A 14,544-nucleotide genomic window follows, 5' to 3' on the forward strand; every position below is an offset into this window, starting at 1 on the left:
CGGATCCGTCTTTAACATTCTCTGTTGTTCACAAAATTATTTAGTTGATTGTTCTTAGGCATTATTTAATAAACACTCTTTTGTAATACGTTTACCCTGGTCTCCTCTCCCTCAATGTTTGTCAAGGCAAGAGCCAGCTGTGACAATGGTGCTTTTTATTGATATATCTTGCCTTTGTATTGCTGTATACGACAGTACTTTTCTTACTCTGTGTAACTCTTAACTGCTGTGCTGCCTCTAGGTGACTGAAATTCCCCCGCGGTATTAATAAAGGTATCCATCCATCCATCCATCCATCCATCCATCCATCCATCAGGGGCCAGTATAAAGTATCAATGTGTGACAGACAGACAGACAGACAGACAGACATTGAACAGACAGACAGACAGACAGACAGACAGACAGACAGACAGACAGACAGACAGACAGACAGACAGACATATACTCACATCTTGTAAGGAGTTCAGGATTATTCCAGTTTTCATGTCCTCCGTATTTCACTCTGTAGAAAGTACACATTTTGTCCAGGAGTTAAGTAATATATAAATATATATTGTAATGTACTTACATGAACATTAGTGTTAACAAAACATATTTTGTGATTACTTATTACTTATGTTGTAAAAGAAAAGTGAAATAAACGGTTTATGTATAACATTTCACTGATTTCACTGACTGATGAAGGAACATGAAAGGAATGCTGGGGGTGAATTGAAATACAAATTAGAAATTAAAAGTGACTCAAATAATACTAATAATACTACAAATAATAATACTAATAATTGCTGTATGATCCAATTACATGTAGGTGGTGTATTATTCATTCACTTTACTCATTTTTACTCATATTCACCCCCATTGAAACATTCTAATAGAAACAGAGAACTAACAAACATGGACACAGTTCATTTTACTCACTGGAGAGTCTTCAGTCCAGAGAACAGCTGCAGAGCTGAGTCATTCAGGACGTTGAAACACAGGTCTAGTTCTTTGAGATGGAGGGATGGATTAGAACGTAGAGCTGAGGCCAGAACTTCACAGCATCCCTCTGACAACCAGCAATGAATCAGTCTAAATGAAGAATCAAACATCAGATATTACATTATTCCTGGGTAGAGAAACTAACCATTTAAAGGACCTGGTCTGACTGTCAGGGTTTTGGAGTAGAGATACAATACAAGAACTGAACCGTAACAGGCAGGAGTAACATTAACTAAATAATGATCTTAAAGAAGAAAGTAAACTTCCTGTTGATTTAGCCATTTTCTCTGGAAGACTGGAAGCGGACTGGTCTAAATGACTGACATCCCATAGCTCATACCCTCATATCACTATGGGGGTGAGAACTATGGGACACCAGTATTTGCTTTAAGAAGCATGTCAAAGAATTGATAAACAGCAGGTTGCAAGCCACCCTAAACGACCAAATTTAAAACAGATCCACTCAGCCCGCTCCCACCTGGAGAAGAGGAACTCCTACAAAGGGAGTACTGTTCATAGATTACAGCTCAGTGTTCAACACCATAATCCCCTCCAGACGTGACACTAAGCTCAGAAACCTAGGACTCACCCCCAGCCTGTGCAGCTGGATCCTGGACTTTCTGTCAGAATAATGAGGAGGTGAGGCCCGTGTCCACAGAGAGTACCTTTTGAGCTGGCAGCACCAGTCTGCTATGTATTTCTATGGTAAAGACACACTGGTGTGCTCTTCTTCCTAGCGCCCAAGCATATCGCTTCAGCGCTCCCAACGAGTTTTTGGCACAGCACCCTGGGCGCTTCAAGCTTGAAACAGTTCAACCTTTGTAAAATGGTGCATTTATATAGCGCTTCTATCCGAAGCGCTTTACATTGATTGTGCCATTAACCCATTCACACACACATTCATACACCGATGGCGGAGGGAACCATGCAGGGCACCAACCTGCTCATCGGGAGCAATTAGGGGTTCAGCGTGTTGCTCAAGGACACTTCGACACTAACTCTAGGGGAGCGCCCCAGCCCGGGATCGAACTGGGAATCTTGCGATTTTCCAGTTCACTCTACCCGGCCACTCTACCCCTGAGCCACTGCCGCCCCGTAAAGGCTCTATTGATCCTCCTGGCTGTGTCTGACAAGCCGGTGATTTACAAACCGACATTGAATCGTTACCACAACCATGAGAAGTCCATGTTTACATTGTTTCAGCTAAACTATTTGGTCTTATAACATAGATCAGGACATTTGAACAATTTGAGCAGTTTGAATGTTGCGGTGTCAATACACGCTGCATGTGAGTGCTATGGACATGATATCCACTATGGACATGATATCCACTATGGATCACTATGGACATAATATCCACTATGGACATGATATCCATGGCGCTCCTCAACTCAAAAGTAGTTCTCAGTGGACACGTGTATCTCAACATGGCTTTACAAACTGTGGTCAGTACACTTCATCATTATTCACATAATAAAACAGAACTGTATAAAAAATGTATAACTGTTGAATGAATCTGACCTGAGAATCTCTAGACAACAATGTGGACTCTTCAATCCAGCGCACAGCAGCTCCAGTGAAAGTTTGTTGTAACTCAGGTCCAGTTCTTTTAAATGTGAAGGATTAGAGCTGAGAGCTGAAGCCACAACTTCACAGTGTGTCTCACTGAGGTTACAGCCAACAAGTCTGTAAATACATATTAAATGTAAAATCAGAGAAGATCAAAATAACTTTGACCCTGTTCACTGTCAAGGATAATAGAATGCATGTCAGTGGGTGGGGAAACAAAATCAACGATAGTTTTACAAGCTATAAATGTAGGTGTGTGTGTGTGTGTGTGTGTGTGTGTGTGTGTGTGTGTGTGTGTGTGTGTGTGTGTGTCAGCATGACACTTAATCAGCATCTGAAATGCATTTGATCCTTCACTCAAAAGCTATTCTGAAACTCAGGTTACGTTTTCAGCAGTATATATTTATAGGCTAGCTACCTGTCCATGTTCAGTTGTTGTTGTAATTATTCCATATAAAGACAAGCACAGACCACAAAGAGGTGAAATTGCCCCCCCATTACTCTGGTTGGAACCATGTTAATATCATTGTTTGGAGTGACGGAGTGTTGACGGGTTAAATTGCGTTAACTGCTGTCTATTATTTCTTTAAGTACCAACAACAAAGCTGCATGCTAGACTAGACAGCGTTAGTATGCATGCAAATCACCCAGGCATTCACAGTCACACCGCTTGATTTGATATGCAGTCTTGTGGGCACACACGTGTCGTGCACAGCAGTGCATCTGCGGGCACGTGTGTTTTGGTCAGAAAAGGTGGTCATAGGCTGTAGCGAGTGTTAGGGAGAAGTATGTTTGTATTCTGAAATGGCAAACAAAACAAAACAAATAAGAAAACTAACCGAGCCTTTCTGACGTTCCTCACAGCTGGGACCAGTCTCCATCGCCCCTTCTTTGATGTGTTGTATGTGTCCAGGTCCAACTCATCCAGAATCTCCTCTGACATCTGCAGCATGGTGGCCAGAGCTGAACACTGGGTCTCAGAGAGTTCCTTCCCTGATCTGTTCTCTGACTCCAGGTACTGTTGGATCCCCTGACTTAATGAATGGTCCTTCATCTCCATCAAACACTGGAAGATGTTGATACATCTTTCAGGAGAGATGTTGTCATCATTCATCTCCTTCAGGTTGTTGATGGCTCTCTGGATCTCCTTTGGACCGTTCTCTTTCTGACGCAGCAGGCCTCCTAACAGACTCTGGTTGGACTCCAATGAGAGACCATGAAGGAAGCGGACAAAGAGGTCCAGATGGCCACTTTCACTCTTCAGAGCTTTTTTCATAGCTGCCTTCAGGAAGTCAGAGAGGGACCTGAAACAGTCTGAACTGTCACTGTCTGAACTGTCGCTGTCTGAACTGTCACTGTTAGGATTGTCATCTTTCAGGAATGTCTTCAGTACCTCCATGTTCCCTTTTTTGAACCAGTGGTGCCATAGCCTCTTGTTCCTCTGTGTGAAACAGTGGTACAGGTAGACTGCAGCCAGAAACTCTTGGATGCTCAGGTGAACAAAGCAGTAGACAGTTTTGTGGAAGCAAGCACCGTCTGCTCTGAAGAACGATGTGCACATGCCTGAGTTCAGCAAGTCTTTGTTCACATCAAGACCACAGGCTTCCAGGTCTTTCTGGTAGAACAGGATATTATCCTTGACCAGTTGGTCAAACGCCAGCCTGCCCAGCTTCAAAAGAACCTTTCTTTCGGCCTTTATGAGCTTCTCTTTGTTTGTCTCATCTGATTTACCATATTTCTTCTGCTTCCTCTTTGTCTGAACTATCAGGAATTCACAGTACAGCTCAACCAGGGTCTCAGGCAGCTTGTCTGTCATTGTTCTGTGCTGCACAACAACAGCAATGATCCAACAGAAGACTGGGATTTCACACATGGCGGAGAGGGTCTTTGATTTCTTGATATGTGACATGATTAAGCTGGTCATTGAGCTGGCTTGGTTCTCATCACCGAAGATCTCCATGAACCTCTTCTTGAAGTACTCCTCCTTCTGGTCATCTCTGATAAACCCTCGTACTTCTGTCATCCTGTCAACAAAGTCCTCAGGGATCTGATCGACTGCTGCAGGTCGTGAGGTTATCCAGATGTGAGCAGAGGGAAGCAGTTTCCCCTTGATTAGGTTTACCAGCAGTACCTCCACTGGGAAGGATTCGGTGACTTGATCCGACTTGGTGACTTGGTCTGAGAGGTCATCTTTAGTGAAATGCATCCGGAGCCGGTTTTCATCGAGCCCATCAAACACAAACGTCACTTTGAAGGGACTTTTGTTGTAGTTGTCTGACTCCTGCAATGTGTTGAAGATTTCATTAAGAGCTTCTTCCTCAATGCAGTTGGTTTCCTCGATGCATTTGTGAATTAGCTTTGCCAAACAAAAGCTTTCTCCCTCGAGAAGGTTTAACTGGCGGAACTTGAATGGGAACAAGAGATGGGGGTCTTGTGGAAAACATTCCTTGGTCCAGTCATATATATATTTGTGTACGAGGAAGGTTTTGCCAATACCTGCGACACCAACGGTCAGGACTGTTCTTTCGTTTATTCCAGAAGGGTCTTTAAATATGTCACTGAGTTCGAGGGTTTTTTCCAGTCCTGCCTTATTCATCTCCATCTGTCTGACCTCATGATGTTTGTGCATGTCTTTGAAACTGGTGTTTATGTTGTAGAGAGGGACATAGACGTCTTCAAACTTTATCTTGAGGTCATCGTCCAGTTTTACACGCAGATATGTCTTGCCCATCTTATCTTGAAGCTTGCCTTCATAGTCAGTAATGTGATGCCCTGCTATTTTCACCAACAAATCTGTAATGAACAAATTAAGCAATTCTTTAACATCTTTTCCCAGAAAGAAAGCGATCTATCAGACTTTCAGGACCTACCAGAGCTCTACCAACAACACAATAAACCATGTCTAGCATTCTCATTGTTGATAGGCTCGAGATTTTAACAATATTGTTTGGAAAACAGAGGTGATGTTTAAACAGCACTGACCTGAGACAGATACAGCTGCTCCTTTGGGTTGTAGTGGAGGAAAAGGCTTAGTGTCCCTGCTGTGAAATGCAAACAATTTGATAAATATACAAATCCCAAATACTAAAAATAATGTAAGTGAAAAAAATAATAAATACAAAATACATTTTGTTTTTGTCTCTTGAAGATCACTTCACATGCAAAAGTTAGCATCACAATGACAAACATAAAAAGTACATGGAAATTCTGGTTGAAATAATTCATATTTGTAAGAATTACTGTATGAATACATTGATTGAAGTGTGGGTCTCTTGGAAAAGAATGATACATGATACTGAACATTTGATTGTACTAAACAATGTTTGGCCTGAAGATGAATGTAAATGTTAATTACTTACAGATCATCAAGAAGAAGATTCTCATGTTCTTCTAGACCTTTGAGGAAAATGTCTTTGGCTTTGCTGGAGTTCAGGAGTGTATCGAGTTCCCTCATCATCTCCTGAGTGGTGGACTTAGACCTCACATTATCGTAGCCCTCTTTGGTGATGACACCCTTCTCAAGGAGCAGATCCAGGATGGGATTGACCATTTTCACTTTGTCAATCAGGGAACACCGGTGTTGGTCAACAAAGTGTTTCCCTGAAGATAAGTGGAATGAACATTAAGTTGTGGGTGAGACTATGTGGGTGAAACATATTATTGTAACAATCCCCAAATGACAGTAGGAAGAGACGTAGTTACGGGTTAGATGCATCGGCTTTATTATCCAACATGAACTTTATCAGGTAGGTTACGCTAGGTTTAACAGGTTCGTAGATGTACAGAATGTAACAACACTCTCCAACCTATGTTCAACACACGTCACTTCCCCTGGAAGTCCCACCCTACAGTCTGGCAACACCAAGAGTGCAATCCTATATTAAAATTGCCCAGAGCCACTGAGGTTGAGGGTCCGAATCCACCGTCGTGCATCCGGCCGTCTATACGAACACAATTGGTCTGTGTTCGGGAGAGGGAAGCTGGGTGGAGGGTGATATCGGTCATTGCACGTACTCCTACAGTCAGTAGGGAGTGTTGGGCGGGAGGAGTATGACAAAGGCTCTACGTTCTCCTGGTGGAGGCTCCTCACTAGCAGGTGAGTCAGTAGGATATGACAGCAGTGACAACACAAAAAAAAAATCAGAAATAAAATAAAATTGCCTAGGGTGGATCACAAACGTAACATGCGAGGCACACCGTTGCTCCGATCCGCACCAAACTTGGGACCAACACTGGTCAGGGGTCTGCCATCAGAATAGCCACACCAGGAACCACAGGCGCACCATTGGTCCGCCCCCTCTGTGTTCCCATTGGCTGGGAGCCATAAATCCAGTTCCCAGCATGCTAAATGCCCCAAACTTGGTAGTTGCTCTTAGATGGCCAATAGGGACAGGCTGTAATTGCTGAAGCCCCACCCTCTCTTTGTTCCTATTGGCTGGCCTTTAAACAGCCATTACTCCAGTTCCCAGCATGTTAAAGGCCCCAAACTTGTGGGTGCTCTTAGACGGCCAATAGGGACGGGCTGTAATTGTCTGATGCCCCACCCCCTCTGTGTTCTAATTGGCTGATGTTTAAACAGCCATAACTCCAGTTCCCAGTATACTAAATGCTTAAAACTTGGTGGGTGGTCCCACAGACTTCCAAATTAAAAAAAAAAAAATACCACTTCCTTTTTGTCGGATTCCCTAGACACTTCACCCACTCTCTGAGGGGTGTGGAGTTCAATGGTGCAACCCGGAAGTGGATCTGTTCACTTCCGGTTTTACCAGGAAGTGGTCGTGTTATAGCAGTGTTTAACACTTCAAATGGCCAAACTTCTGTGACCATTGCTCTTATCAGTGCAACATAGGACTAGGTTTGAAGGCCACATAGCGGCCTGAAAATCGAGTACACCAAAATTCCCAACAGGGTCGCTACACTTCCCCCCCGCACAAAAGTCTTCATCCTCTAGCAATGGCATCGAAATGATTAAAAAAACAGCCTTCAGAGCAACAAAGACACCACATTAACTGAGCTAGTATACTGGGTTGCATTGCTCATGGGACAGCCTTGCATGCCGTGCAAGAACCTATTGAACAGGAGGCACATGCATAGATTTAAAACAACACCCCAACACGACAGGTAGTGTACCGCTGTGTTCTGCTTCTGGTGGGGAATGCAGCCCCTCCACCCTCCTCCTGCTGGCAGACAAAGATAGGAAGGCGGTAGCTGTGCTGGCGAAGCTGGGTTCCTCGTACTGGACAGAAGGCCTGGACTGGCAAAGTTGGGGGCGCGCTGAGAATGGGGGTCCGCATTTCCCTGTCCATGCAGACCCTGAGGTGTTTCCCCGTGCCTGGCATGCGGCAGAGCACCTCCAGCGTATGTGCCGGCCGCACTCCCAACAGACCACTGGACCTGAGTGTGCTCCACATGGTCCCTGCAGAGTCAACGCTCTCAACGTCACCCACGCTGGCACCCAGGGTCGCTACAATATTAAAACACCTTTCCTAACATTCTCTTTTAAAATGCATAGACATTTACATCCCTCAATTAATGGAAAATTAGCAAGGGTTTGTATAGGCCTATCTAATTTAAATGGGCTAAACAATAGCCTACTAGTTGTTTGTTCATACAATTTCATCATTGGAATAGGGTGCTCCCCAGGGCACAGTGCTGTCACCCTTCCTGTTCACCCTCTACACATCTGACTTCTTCAACTCCATAACGTGTCACCTTCAGAAGTTCTCTGATGACGCTGTGTGGTCAGCTGCATCACAGGTGACCACACTGATGAGAAGGACTCTGTGTAGTGGAGCGAGGCTAACCACCTCCGGCTCTATGCTAGCAAGACAAAGGAGAGATGGTGGTGGACTACCGCACGCCCAAGAGGTCCCCAGCACCATCAATGGGGAGGTTGTGGAGATCCGGGGTCTAACTGTGTGACACTTGCATGTCCTTTGTGTCGGTAGCTCTGACTTTGTAGCATGATGACCGCTTCGTAGTTTCACTGATGTTTTCATTCTTGACACAGCGGTCGGCCCGGCTGTTTCTGACATTTTGAAGTCAATAAACTGCTCCAGAACTTCTCAGAAGGCTCCCCGTCCCGCAGCACTAAAATCCTCTGTGTTAATTTATCCATAATTAACTTGAGATGAAATTTTGCCGTATGTTTGATGTCAAACTAATAACTTTCCAAGGATAATGGGTGACGTGTACGGAAGCGCTTCCATATAAACCTGTATAGCCTTCTAGAGGTCTGTTTGTGGGGATGATGACGTGACATCACATACATAACCTATGGATATACGGTACTGTTCATTTTATTATAGAATTTAAAAGACAGCACGCACAGTTTCACATGTTTTGTAATAACTTATAAAACCAGGAAAAGTACATTCAACATGGAACAACCCTGGATATTTTGTCAAGGACTTATGGAAGAATCGACCTATCTATCTATCAATCTATCTATCTATCTATCTGCCTACCTAACCTATCTAATAGACAACAAGCACGACAGTACGACAATATATGGATGGAAAGTTATCTTATGAACGGAATATTAAATCTGTTTTAATATGATGTAGAACTTGTGGTATGTATATACTATTTTTAACAGTATGTGAAACACTATATACTATACTACACTACAGAAAACTGGTAAAGGTACAGCTTTATTGAACATGTATATTCATAGTGTCAGCTCACCTTCGGTTTTAGACACTCTCGTTGTCGAAGTTGAAGTTGAACTTGGAGGGTCAACAGCTTCATGCTGGTCTGATGTTACAACTATTGTTGTCATGAAAACACAACAGACTTGAATAAGAAACCTGGTTCTACAGTCAGTAATGATCCTGATATCAAACTGATTACATTTGTGTTTTAGCGAGGTATTACCCGGTGTGTACAGACAGTTTATCTGCAGCAGGAAAGACAACTACAATATAATAATGTGTGGTGCTCTTGTAGTAATGGTAATGAAGATATACCTGTATATCTGAACATAAGAAGAATAGATCTTCTGTTGAGTGACTATAGCAGATGAACCCAGGATTTATCAGCTATCCTGGATGAATTTATCTTGGTTTAGCCATGAATCGGTTTCATGAAACCTGAGTTATCTCGCCAGATTAACGTAGCCAGTTATCATGGTATGTTTATCCATGACTGGGTTTCATGAAAGTAATGCTACATTAGTTACCATGGAGATTTATTCTGTGAAGTTTGCCTGGTCCGGACCAGATGTCTTTGGGAACATTTTAATCCATTGTGTGTAGCTGCTTTGTCACACAAAAATAAGGTGTTGTTTCACTGTTTCACTGTCAACTCCAATGCTACTGAAAGAACCGTTTATCCCGTTGTGCACTTCAGATAAATCAAATCTCATGCTCGTATCCTACTTGGTTGAGCACTACGTGAGGCACACTGAACATCGCTAACTCTCTCTCTCTCGCTCTAAATAAAAACTAAAATGTGTTTAAAATAACTCCAACCCCTACAAATGGCTTCTCTCAACTTTGATAACTTCATTCATGTCTGTCTGTCTGTCTGTCTGTCTGTCTGTCTGTCCTGTCTGTCCTGTGTGCATCTCGGTGCACTCAGCACTAAAATCCTCTGTGTTCATGTATCCATAATTAATCCATAAAAAAAAAATTGCTTGTATGTTTGATATCAAACTAATAACTTTCCAAGGATAATGGGTGACGTGTACGGAAGCGCTTCCATATAAACCTGTATAGCCTTCTAGAGGTCTGTTTGTGGGGATGATGACGTGACATCACATACATAACCTATGGATATACGGTACTGTTCATTTTATTATAGAATTTAAAACACAGCACGCACAGTTTCACACGTTTTATAATAACTTATAAAACCAGGAAAATACATTCAACGTGGAACATACCTGGATATTTTGTCAAGGACTTAAGGAAGATTGTATCAACGTCAAAATAAGCAGCACACTTTGACCCATCCATCCATCCATCCATCCATCCATCTATCTACCTGCCTACCTAACCTATCTAATAGACAACAAGCTTTCCAGTACAACAATATATGGATGGAAAGTTATCTTATGAACGGAATATTAAATCTGTTTTAATATGATGTAGAACATGTATATGGCATCATGTATATACTATTTTTAACAGTATGTGAAACACTATATGCTACAGTATACTACACTACAGAAAACATCAAGGTACAGCTTTATTGAACATGTATATTCATAGTGTCAGCTCACCTTCGGTTTTAGACACTCTCGTTGTCGAAGTTGAAGTTGAACTTGGAGGGTCAGCAGCTTCATGCTGGTCTGATGTTACAACTATTGTTGTCATGAAAACATAACAGACTTGTATAAGAAACCTGGTTCTACAGTCAGTAATGATCCTGATATCAAATGGATTACATTTGTGTTTTAGCAAGGTATTACCCGTTTAACTTAGCCAATAATCCATATTTATATGTTTATCCATGAATCGGTTTATGTTTATCCATGAATCACGAAAGCATTATTACATTAGTTACCATGGAGATTTATTCTGTGAAGTTTTACTCAGGTTGCATTTACTGTTCATTAAGAAATCAATCTAATAACATGGGGTTTTCACACTTATTCTATTATTATGTGTTTATGTTGCCTTAGTTTTACTAGCCTGCATTAAAATAACACAGGTACATAAATTACAACTTGCCCTATATACTTCATTGTACATCAAATAGAAGAAAAATATATATAGACTGCAAAACCTCTTCATGACAGCTTGTAAGCTTCTAGATTCTAAAAATGCTGTTAAACATTGTGACCATTTTATACTATTTATTTGTGAAGTCAGACTATGTGAAACCATATTCATGGGTGATCTATTTTGCTGGGCCTATTTGTGGAATATATAACTGCATGTCACAATCACTGGAGTTAGGCTAGGCACTATCTATCAATGAGTTAATAATCTGCTGAGTTGTGGATTATCTTCTGTCAGATTATTATCTGGACTATGGATTCTTTATTGATCTATCCTGATGAGTTATTGGATTACTTAATTTGTTCATTTGGATTGACTTATGAATGTGTGGAGACACAAATGGATGCATGCTCGTGCAGTAAGTACAATATTGAGCGTTGCAGAGATGACACTAAATGTAATGAATGTTTGGTACTGTGAACGTTGGAGTAATCTATTCAAATAGATTTATACAAAACTAGGCTTGATCTTTGTCCTTTTATTTTTAAAAGCATGCAATTCAATATAATTTAGGAAACATAGTAATCTTAACCACTTAAACCCTCTATTGTTAGTAAAACACACCTTACAACTGTTGCCTACTTGGTACGCTCTTTTTACACTTTACACCTACAGCCGATCTAGCCGATCTACAAGCTCACAACGCGACACGTTGTGAGCTTGTAGATCGGCTATTTTTGGATAAGTTTCCCCCAGAATAAGTTTGCAGGGCGGTTAAGTGGTTAAAGGTATCATGACATTCATTTTCACTTTTTTTATTTTCAATGTTTTATTTGGGGTTTTATGACCTCAATTACACCCAAAAAAACTGAACTTAAAACATTCAGTGGATTTTCTGTGGTCTGGGGTTTTCTGAATAATTAGCCTGAAAAGTAATCTGAGCTTGGCCCTTCGACAGTGAGGTCACTGTCGAATAATCCCGCCCACTCTCCTCCTCTCCCTCCCCTCCCCTATCCTTTCCTTTGGGGGGGGCGGAGCAGAGGCGATGATTGACAGGCAAAATCCCTCACCAGCGACACCCGCAGGCAAAGATTTCTTTTTTCATTGCAGTTGAAAAGGCTTCAGAAATGTGAGAGAAAAACACCTGCCATTGATCACTGGAATGGAATTTTCACTTAAAACTTTTTGTACACTTTTGAAGGACCAGGACAAAGACTTTGAATGTGGTGTAAAAGTGAATGTCATTAAACCTTTAAGGAGAATCAAATACTTCCCGTTTATATTTTTTTTGTAAAAATGTATACTTTACTAAATGTTACTGTTACTGATTGCTACATTATTATGTTTACAGTGAGTATGAAGAATTCTGTTACATTAATTAAATGTATTTATATGACGATTTCATTATGAAGTTTAAGTTAATAGCAGTGGTTAGTACATGTTAGCCTGGTACCAGACCAATCTGCCAGTGCAAAAAAAAAAATGCACTCTGTGATTTGGGTCTGGCACCCAGAAGGAGCGAGTGCATTCTCCGGCAGCGGCAGCAGCCGCGGAACTGCCGCGGAACTGCCGGTGGAGGAGTGGCAGCTCCCGGCAGTGACTGCCGGCGGTGGAGCGGCAGCTGCCGGCGGAGCAGCGGAACTGCCGCGGAACTGCCGGTGGAGGAGCGGCAGTCGCGGAACTGCCGGTGGAGGAGCCGCAGTCAACTTATTTTTTCCGCCGATAAAGTATAGTTTTGGACCATGACGGAGGCGCGCCGACTCAGTAGACCTTGAGGCCAAGGAGTCGCGCCCGAGCGCCTCCAGGCGCGAGTACCCGCGACGACCGGCCGATGGTCTACTAGTCGACTAAGCGCCGTCCGAGTTATGTACCGATAGGCACAGAATCGTAAATAATATTGGTGGGGACTGCGTTACACAAACGCAGCACACTCCCAAAGCTGGCGCCGCCGGCAGCTCCGCGGAAGCTGCCGCTGCCGGAAAATGCACTCGCTGTCCCTCCTGGCACCGCTCCATAGAGAATCCATTTCCTGCTCCAGAAGACGAGGGTAACCAATCAGGGCCCAGTATTCAAATATGGGAGAAGTGTAATTGGTAGTTGGTTTGTAGGTCTAACCAATTGCGTCGAGAGTCATTGTTTTGATCCCGCCCCCTTTGAAAAAAACGTCCTCATAGAAGCACCAGACTCATATCCACGCAGTGATATAGTCTGGCTACGCGAGGCTAAGTACATGTAGCCTATATTTTGGGGGTAGGCCTACTTACACATTCAGTCTATCCACTATTGCCTCCCAAAATATCCTCTCTGTTTTATTAAAGCAGCAGTATTTAGTTTACTTCTTCTCCATTTCAGGATCAGTAAATCAGCTCCACCACATTGTCTACTGGGGAAGACGTTGGCTTGACAAAGTCTGGCTTGACAAAGTCTCTCCTTCTCAGCCTGGCTTGGTGTTCGTGGAACAGAATAAACCAGGCTGCACTCAGCAGACTTTGTCAAACCAGGATTTGTCTTAATTAATTAATTTAATTCTGCCTTTGTGAAACGGGCCCGGGCTTAAGCTCCGGTAGCCCCTTCAGTAAAACAACACTTGCAGGTCTACACCTAATTGAATTGTCTATTTAGAGTCAACCTACTTTAAACAGCACTCACCTGAGACAGATCTAGCTGCTCCTTTAGGTGGTTCTGCAAGAAATAAAACAATGTTTAAATGAACAGTTTAGGATTAAGCTCGGTGTTCAAATAGCAACAAAAGTGGATCAAAGATCAATAGTGCTCTATAGGAACACTGTGAAACAAACCAAAGTACGAAGATTATGTCCAGAGTTCCATTACTATTTACACTACTGACTGTAAATTCACCTGCAAACCCTTTCACCATAATTCCCTCAATGTGCATGTGACAGTGTGACCACACACTGTCACTGTTTTGACACATGGCCTACCAATGGTGCACAATTGGTAGGTTGTATGGACAAACAGAGACCACCAAAAGCAGAGTTTAATGTTATTCATTCAACTGCAAACAAATCATTCTCTCTCACCATGGCTCTTCACTGGATCCTAAAAGAGTCAGGGTGGGGTTCAGGCCTATTTATAGGGTTGTCAGGAGACACACCTGTAATCACTGATCATGCCAATTTGGGCCAAACCATCTTGTCTGAGGACAAGGTTTTGTAACAGAGGTGTTGAAGAGGAACACTGGTGACAGTATCAGAAATCCCCCTAATTATTTGGTTCGTTCTGGTGGGAGGGGCCATGGGGCTATATAAAGGTGAGCTGCTCACTCTCTGTCAGTCTGTTGTCTGCTGGGAGAGGTGTTCAGCTTTGA

General features: G+C 42.6%; 1 protein-coding gene across 6 annotated transcripts in view; it reads right to left on the bottom strand.

Annotated features, from left to right (window-relative positions):
* The window catches only part of LOC308079287 (uncharacterized protein), a 49,912-nt gene that overhangs the window by 14,888 nt on the left and 20,480 nt on the right, over window positions 1-14,544 (bottom strand). For 4 of the 6 annotated variants that reach the window (XM_080420690.1, XM_080420692.1, XM_080420688.1 and 1 more), the window contains 9 exons: window positions 13,866-13,898; window positions 10,775-10,855; window positions 9,238-9,318; window positions 5,910-6,150; window positions 5,533-5,591; window positions 3,390-5,343; window positions 2,503-2,667; window positions 919-1,071; window positions 450-502 (listed from right to left, as the gene is read on the bottom strand). In XM_080420690.1, the coding sequence (XP_080276816.1) occupies window positions 450-502; window positions 919-1,071; window positions 2,503-2,667; window positions 3,390-5,343; window positions 5,533-5,591; window positions 5,910-6,150; window positions 9,238-9,318; window positions 10,775-10,855; window positions 13,866-13,898 (2,820 nt within the window). The remainder of the gene's footprint in view (window positions 1-449; window positions 503-918; window positions 1,072-2,502; window positions 2,668-3,389; window positions 5,344-5,532; window positions 5,592-5,909; window positions 6,151-9,237; window positions 9,319-10,774; window positions 10,856-13,865; window positions 13,899-14,544) is intronic. The other 2 variants (XM_080420691.1, XM_080420693.1) reach the window with 2 other exon arrangements.

This window comes from Gymnoscopelus braueri, assembly GCF_963280865.1.
Source record: "Gymnoscopelus braueri genome assembly, chromosome: 23".
Classification (NCBI taxonomy): Eukaryota; Metazoa; Chordata; class Actinopteri; order Myctophiformes; family Myctophidae; genus Gymnoscopelus; species Gymnoscopelus braueri.